Source organism: Schistocerca gregaria, chromosome 3 (assembly GCF_023897955.1).
Source record: "Schistocerca gregaria isolate iqSchGreg1 chromosome 3, iqSchGreg1.2, whole genome shotgun sequence".
Taxonomy (NCBI): domain Eukaryota; kingdom Metazoa; phylum Arthropoda; class Insecta; order Orthoptera; family Acrididae; genus Schistocerca; species Schistocerca gregaria.
Window position 1 is genome coordinate 430,075,367 of NC_064922.1, and position 8,836 is coordinate 430,084,202.

An 8,836-nucleotide genomic window follows, 5' to 3' on the forward strand; every position below is an offset into this window, starting at 1 on the left:
TCACTTCATATCCCTGCCAAGTGTTATAGCAAGGTATTGGTAAGAGGTAGCTGATTCCAACAGTGACTCATTGATATTATAATCATAGGATGCTACATTTTTTTTTTTTTTTTTTTTTTTCCCCCATTTTGTGAAATGCACAATTCTACATTTCTGAAAATTTAAACCAAGTTGCCAATCTTTGTACCACTTCGAAATCTTATCAACTGATTGAATATTTATGCAAGTTTTTCATGACAGTGCTTCATTATAGATAACTGCATCATTTGCAAAAACTCTGAGGTTACCATTAACATTATCCGCCAGGTCATTAACATACAACATGGTCAGGAAGAGCCCCAAAACACTTCCCTTTGGCACACCCGGAGTTACTTCTACATCAACAACAGCTTCCATCCAAGGTAATATGCTGTGTCCTCCGTACTAAAAGGCGCTCAATCCAATCACAAATTTCACCTGACACTGCATATGATTGAAGTTTTGACAGTAAATATAGGAATGGTACTGAGTCAAACATTGTACGGAAATTAAAAAAATACTGCATCTACCTGACCGCTTCGATCCAAAGCTTTCAGTATGTTATGTGAGAGAGGTGTGAGTTGGATTTCACATGATCAATGTTTTCTGAATCCATGCTGGTTGACAAGGACGACATCATTCTTTTCAAGAAACCTCATTATATTTTAGCTCAGAATATGTACTGAGATTCTACAGCAAATTGTTATCAAGGACATTTTACTGTAGTTTTGTGCTTCTAGACAGCTGTGACCTGTGCTTTTTGCAAAGAACTGGGCATGGTTTTTTGTTTGAGAGATCTACAATAGATTATAGTTAGAAGAGGGGCCAACTCAGCCAAAAATTCCATGTAGAATCTGATAAGGTTTCCATTTGTACACTGTACTAGCAATAACTGTGGTGTGCTATTTATATTCATAGCAACAAAATATGCCCTTGTAAATTACAAGGAAACCTGAAAACCTGCTGGTTCCTCAGTCATATTAAATAGCTTAATTTCTGTCATATTGGAAGGTTAATACTTACTTGATTACACTATCACTTTCAAAGGAGATAGTTACCTACATCCGTAAATATAACATCCTATTTACGGTATAGGACTACATACCGAGCAGCTATACATTGAACACTGCTACTTGCCATGTAGCTAACAGATCATTTCAATTCTTGAATCTAGATATTCAGATAATGCATAAGAGTGGCTAATGAGGTATCTTTTTAATTTACTTTTGCATTGGTTGGGATTCCAAATTTATTTCTTTTTGTTAGATGGGAGTTTGTCTGATACCTTTCTGCCAGAGTAAATAACTCAACTCAGGAGCATAAGCAACGAGGCAGTTTACATGTAAATAATTTTTGCTTTGGTGTATTATGGTTGTGCAGATCACAGTTAATCTGAAACTGATTTTTTTATTATTAGCAACAAAAACCATTAGATAGTAAATGTTCTGCAAAGTGAATGGAAGAATTCCGAGGTCCATATGAAGCCTGTATAAGACATCAGGTTACCTTCTTTACACAATATTTTGATAAAGAGGGATGTTCAGTACTACTATTTGGCTTTGACAAGTTACTTAGGAAACATGCGACAAACATTGTAAACGTCCTGGCTGTTACAAGGTCAGCTTCACCAACTAACAACCAAACTGTGAAAACATGCACAGAAAGATATCACAGCAGCCATAAATGTTATGTCACTAATCAAAGCTGACAATTAGTCTTGAATATTCTGCTTTACTTCAGTATTCTTACTGCTTGCTTTTACTGAATAAATACTTTTTGTGCACTGCCCTTCAAAAAATAATTCCACAGATGGGAGGGTATGATAATATTCAGAATAAGCTAACAATCTTTTCTTTAGGTCAGTGCAAGGGGAGATGATACTTCCACGGACAAAACACACTCAACAGAACCATTAATTAGCTTATGTATGTGTTGTCCCCTTCTCAACTTTTACCTTCTTTGACCTGTGTTTCATTTGATGTGTGAATGTTGGTGTCTACTGCTGCTAGTATGCCATTCTGCATGTTTAAAATTATGTGACATCTTTGCCAGCTTTAGACAACTGCTGATCACCACTTACAGGCCTCTTTAGCTACCACCTGATCTGTCTGGTAAGGTAGAGTTTGGACCCAGGATTAGTATGCATGCGTCATTAGCAAACATGATAAAACATGTGTGACTACCTTGCAGACATGTTGGCTTTTATTGTTTTGCAACTAAGGAGGGTTTTTTTCCCCCACCTGTTCTTGTTCCCCGTGATCACCAAATATAGTGGTAGTCAGTCTTCAACAAAGTCAGAATTAAGTTATTGGAGAAGAAATTAGTCAAAATTAACATTTATTTGTGGCATAGCATCACTAAATTAAAGCACCATCAAACAGTTTATTTAGTTTCAAATCAAATTGAAATACTTATAAAGTTGGTTTTTAATAGACACTTTGTGTTACAAATGAAATTTGTCACTGCAGTGAGCAGGTATAAGTCAATCTTAAAAGTCAGTAAATCACCATCATTTTATGGTCATCAGTTATAATGACCTCTCACCTCAGTATTTAATATTTTAAATAGTTATTTACATAGTACATACACTGGTTCACAGAACAAAAATACTTCATATAAAGTGAACATTTGACACACACCCACACACACACACCTCTTCTCTGATAGCGGTATGTAGCTGTTTCTTTTGATCAAAAGTTTATTGTGAAAGAGGTTTACAATCGAATAAACACAATTTACACAAATCGGTCTTTGGTGTACCTGTATCGTCCACTCTGCTCCACTTCCACCTACTGCAATGATGCAATTTTCGTCCCTGAAGAAGTAACATATATGTTTCAAAAGCTAGGATTATCATTTTCTATTCAGTTTTATGGGCAGCTTATAATTTTGCATAGTGATGATAAGTACAGGCTAGCCATCCTATATTCTAGTAATTATGCAGCTATGAGTATGTACTAGAAAAACCTGGGTGGAACACAATGGAATGAGTAAAGGTAACATCACACCATATAATTGAGTAGTTTACAGGCACATAAAAAATACTGGCCCTGTTTATGTTCATCCATTTTCTGGTGCGTATTGGTACAACAGGTGCTATGTTTATGTGCAGTAATGATAATACCTTTAGCTGTATGTATTAGTCTGTATTTATTTATGACCAGTTTGTGTACATTTCGCCAGTTTCAGGTACCTAGGTACAGCAACCATATCATTCATCATAGTATACAAAAAGTGAAATCATAATGTCTATATTGTCTTGTTCTTAATGATTAAAGTATGTGTGTGTGTGTGTGAGAGAGAGAGACAGAGAGAGAGAGAGAGACCAATTGTTAGATATCACCTACAGAAAGTGTCTCCACTGTAACAAATTTGTAATAATTGCTGTACTGCAGGTGTAAAGGGTTGCTGAGAACTGTGTCCTCCTTGTGTCAATCACATAAAACTTGTCAAATGCTGTAGTGTAAATATAAGCTAACATATACAGCTGAAGTTGTTATAATTACTGAACATATTAAACCAAGTTGTTAACTGATGTTCTCCCTCAGAGTTCAAATAATAATAATAACAATAACAATAACAATAATATACCCACATGTAGCTATGTTGCCCCAGGACTGCCCCCCACCCCCACCCCCTCTCCCTCAAAAATATGATGCGTTGGTGGATTTTGCACACACAAGTCACTAGTTGTCCTCTTCGTTTTTGTGACACCAATAGTGAATGTTTGAAAGACAAAAATTAACCCACCCTGTCTCGTGAATAGGATAGTGTCCATGTGGCAATAGAATATTACTCATTTCAAAACACATGAAGGAACTTAAATTCATGGAAAAGAGAAGTTTACTGTGATTAAGTTTGCTGAGAATAATATTGCTGACATACCTGTGCTAAAGAATACATCCTGTGTTACAAGGAAGTACCTAGGAGGACACAGTAAAGGGCAGATAGCTTGTTTGTAAATGACACTATTCTTCTGTCAGTCTGTCTGGTTAATGACCTTCGAACAGTTGCTGCTTTTCTATTTTTTTGATATAAAGTGCTACAAACAAGAGCACTCTGAAAACATGGCATTTCATAAACATCTGTGCTGTGGCTTGGTAGCTCGTTGGGTAAGTGCTAGACTACAAACCTAAAAATTTCTAAAAATTTGACATTGAGTCTCCATATTTTCCTCAGAGATTTTCTTTCGCCTCTGGCAATGGTTTGTGTTTGTAATCATGAGAGAACTGCTAAATTACAATTACATACATTTATACATATTCTATGAACCACTATGGAACACATGGCTGAGGGTACTAAGCATTCCACGACACGTTATGGCTTCATCTCATTCCATTCATGTATGAAGAGTGAGAAAAATGTCTGCTTAAATATCTCCCTTAAGCGCAATCACCCTAACCACAAAGAACACCCACATACCATAACACCACCTTTGTTTTACTTCACTGGTTGATACTAAACATGATGGCAGATTAGTTATCCAGGCCTTTACCAAATCGAAATCCTTCCACCAGATTCCCACAGGGTATTGTGTTATTCATCATTTGAAATCTCCTGTTTCCATTCATTCACTCTTCAGTGTGTCACATAGCAGTGGCTGCAGAAATGTGTGGCTTCTGAGGAGGTGCTTCGTCCTTGCATCCCATTCTTTTTCAACTCTTTATGTACAGTCATTATGCTAGCTGGACTGCTGGTAGCACTCTAGTAATACCTTCTACTGTTTTGATGAGATTTATTACAAACATGCTCTGTAATGCACCATGGTCACTGTTTCTCAGTATATGAATTCTGCCTGGTCTTGTAGTAAATGCGGTTTTTCCTTTGCACTACCACTTCACAATCAAATCACCAACAGTTGATTTAGGCAGGTTTATAACGATAGAAATGACCCTGATTATTTGTTATTCAAATGAATCCCAGTGACTAGTCCATATTCAAAGTCACTGAGCTCTCCTGACCAAACCATTCTGCTGTTAGCACTTCTGCCCTGACAACACAATACTTACCACCACCTTTTTTATTGGCAGATTCACCTCTCATGACATCTAGTGTCAATTCCAAATCACACAGCAATGTCTAGATACTTTTGATCAGATAGTATATATTCCTTGAGGCTTCACTTAATACTTTTTACTTAATATTTGTTGTTGTAACTTTGTAAGTAGCCTTTCGCTTGATAAGAGATGCTGTTCTTCAAGTGACAGACAGTTCCTTTTTTTTCAGCATTTCCATTATGCTATCTTGTGAGTCAAACAGACCTTGACCATTTGTGCCACTGTTTTCGTACACATTCAATATCCCCTTTTCTCCTGTTTGTCTCACATACACACATCAAAAAAAGTTTTGCAGTCGCCCCGATTCCCAGAACTCCTGAAGACAGATGTTGATTGTGGATATTGTATCACAAACACACTCCGTTTGACTGTTCAGAGATGTCGCCAAACTTGCCCAAAGATGTAAACAACCATGCATGAGCAGTGCCTATTAGATGGAGGGGGTCTGACAGCCAATCAGTTCCACTCATTCCACAAGGAAGGATGTACACCAGCCATGCCTTAACAGTCAATATCACAGTTTGATTGCATCTGCATTGTTACTTTGTGCCAGGAAGGACTCTCAACAACAGGCATCTTGGAATGATCCAAAGCCATGTTGTTCGGACATAGACGAGATAGAGAGAGACAGGATCTGTCGATGACACACCTCGCTCAGGCCTCCCAAGGGCTACTACTGCACTGGACGGTGACTACCTGCATATTATGGCTCGGATGAACCCTGACAGCAACGCCACCATGTTGGCTAATGCTTTTTGTGCAGTCACAGGACCTCATGTTACGACACAAACTGTGCGCAATAGGCTGCATGATGCACAACTTCACTCCTGGCGTCCAGGGCGAGATCCATTTTTGCAACCATGACACTGTGCAGTGCAGTACAGATGGGCCCAACAACATGCCGAATGGACCGCTCAGGACTGGCATCATGTTCTCTTCTCATATTTCTTCAACCAGACAATCGTTGTAGACGTGTTTGGAGGCAACCCGATCAGGCTGAATGCCGTAGACACACTATCCATCATGTGCAGCAAGGTGGAGGTTCCCTGCTGTTTTGGCATGGCATTATCTGGGGCCGACGTTCGCCGCTGGTGGCTTTGGAAGGCACCATAATGGCTGTACAATATGTGAATGCAATCCTCCAACCGATAGTGCTATCATATAGGTAGCATATTGGCAAGGCATAAAAAATGACAATTTGCGCCGCCATCGAGCACATCTTGTGAATGACTTCCTTCAGGATAATGACATCGCTCAACTAGAGTGGCCAGCATGTTCTCCAGACATGAACCCTATCAAACATGCTTGGGATGGATTGAAAATTGGGGTTTATGGATGACGTGACCCATCCACCACTCTGAGGGATCTACGCCGAAGCGCTGTTGCGGAGTGGGACAATCTTGGCCAACAGTGCCTTGATGAACTTGTGGATAGTGTGCTATGACAAATACGGGCATGCATCAATGCAAGAGGATGTGCTACTTGGTATTAGAGGTACAGGTGTGTAGGTGTATACAGCAATCTGGACCACCACCTCTGAAGGTCTCGCTGTATGATGGTACAACATGCAATGTGTTGTTTTCATGAGCAATAAAAAGGGCAGAAATGTACAGCGATCTATGATTGTGTGGATCATTTGTCCAATACAAGTTTTTCACACATTCCAATTTTCTGTACAGGTTCCAGAACTTTTGGAACCAAGGTGATGTAAAACTTTTTTTTGTGTTTGTATATGAACAGTATTATACAGCAGAGTCCCGCTAATCTGAACTCCGGTAATCCGAACGTTCTGTTAATCCGAACATGAAAAATGTTAGTCTAAGTACGAAAAACTGTGCAGTAAAGGGCTGTACATACACAGTATTTTAATTTACACAGTAGAGTTAACATGTATTAGAAAAATTGGCAAGAAAATATTAGGTTTAAACAATGCATAACAACGAAAGAAAAGATGTCAAACTTACTAAAATACAGCGGACATTTTATCGCTGCTTTTTAGATGACAAAAACTCAGTCATTGTTTTTTGACGTAATGAGGAGAGTCTGTTATTGATGCCTAGTTGTGGCATCATCTCATAAACATCAAATCAGCAGGTGTAGCAGTGGGCTGTTGCTCCAAGTAATATAGCGCGAGGTGAAGGGCTCCTGCTGCATCACTGTGTGGTACCAGCTCTCCTTTGTCCCTTTCAAGTTCATTGCCACTTCCATCACAGCAGTCCACTTCTTCCTGGTCTTGAGTCACAGCAGCAACTAAATTAACGTCAGTAAGGCTCTCCACACAAGTCTCATCCGCTGCCATCCACTCATCTACGTCTCCTTCACATCCAGGGATTGTCTGTATCATTAGTAGTAGATTTTCCTCTTCATTTTCAACTAGGTTGTCCTGAAATTCAAGAGATGTCCACAGTTTTCTCCACCATTTTTTCAGAGTATTTTCTGAAATATTTTTTCATGCCTCAGCAGCCCAATAAACAACATCCTTCACATTGGTCTTTTTTATTTTGTCCACTAAAGGAATGGTATCATCTTGGATCAGCATTCTTAAAAATTGTTTTCTGTAAATCAATTTTAGTGTTTGCAGTAAGCTCTGGTCCATTGGCTGTAGAAGTGATGTAACATTTGGCGCCAAAAACTTCACCACAATTTCTCCATCACATAATTCCTCTGTGTTGGGGTGAGATGGCACTTTATCAACCAAGAGGATTGCACGGGGAGACAAATGATTTTCCTTAGAAAACCATCGAACAGAGGGAACAAACTGGCCATGAAACCATTCTTTGAACACCTTATCATCTGTCCATGCTTTTTTTCTGGTTGCGATAATATATGGACAGGGACTTCATGTTGCAGTTTTTAAAAGTTCTGGGCCTAGCAGATTTGCCAATCAGCATGAAAGGCAGCTTGTGATTACTAGCAGCATTGCTGCACACTAATAAAGTCACACAATCTTTGCACATTTTAAAACCAGGAGCCTGGTCTTCTGATTTTGATGCCAGGTTTTTTGTTGGCAATGCCCAAAAATTAAGGCCAGTCTCGACAGCGTTATAAATTTGTTGAGGAGAATACTTTCCCTCTCTTATCATTTTTTTCAAACTCACCCAAGTACTCCTTTGCTGCATCATGGTCAGAAGAAAGCTACTCTCCAGTAATTGTTAGCTGATGGATTCCATGATGTTTTATGACTCTGTCCAACCAACCCATACTCACACTAAGAGATTCATCACCATTCATTAACTTCTTCAGGTAAACGGCCTTCTCCTGAACCAGTGCTCCACTCCAAGGAGTTCCCCTTTCTCTTTCCTGTGTAAACCAAAGGAAAATAGCTTCATCTTCTTTATCGAACGGGACTGTTTCAAAGTGCCAAATTTTGAGTGTCTTTCCCGAAGATGTTGTACAGAACTGCTCAAGCTTCACTAGGTCCTTCTTCCAATCACAAATGGTTACATTACCAACACCCAGTTCCATTGCCAGTTTAGATACATTCTCACCATTGTCTATCCGCTTCAAAGCATTCAGTTTTTCTTTGAGAGTTAACATTGTATGTTTCCATTTACTCATGATGAAAGTACGTACACCACTACACGCGAACGAATACAATACAACTGTTAGGCATGCCAGCAATCGATAACTAACATAACCAAGCGCTGTGCGAGCCGACTGGCAGTGCACTGACCTCAGACACTACAGAGGTCTCAAGGGCAGTGAGGGAGAGTGAGCCATTGCTCCCATGATGTACCTACTTATCTGCTTGGTATACTTCA

At 39.2% G+C, this 8,836-nt stretch overlaps 1 protein-coding gene across 1 annotated transcript; it reads right to left on the reverse strand.

The window, feature by feature from the left end:
• Positions 1-7,143: 7,143 nt before the first annotated feature.
• LOC126355403 (tigger transposable element-derived protein 2-like) lies at positions 7,144-8,197 on the reverse strand. The gene is made up of 3 exons (XM_050005701.1): positions 7,987-8,197; positions 7,531-7,868; positions 7,144-7,458 (listed from the first exon to the last, which is right to left on the reverse strand). Exons 1-3 carry the CDS (start codon positions 8,195-8,197, stop codon positions 7,144-7,146), a joined length of 864 nt encoding a protein of 287 aa, XP_049861658.1.
• Positions 8,198-8,836: the final 639 nt, after the last annotated feature.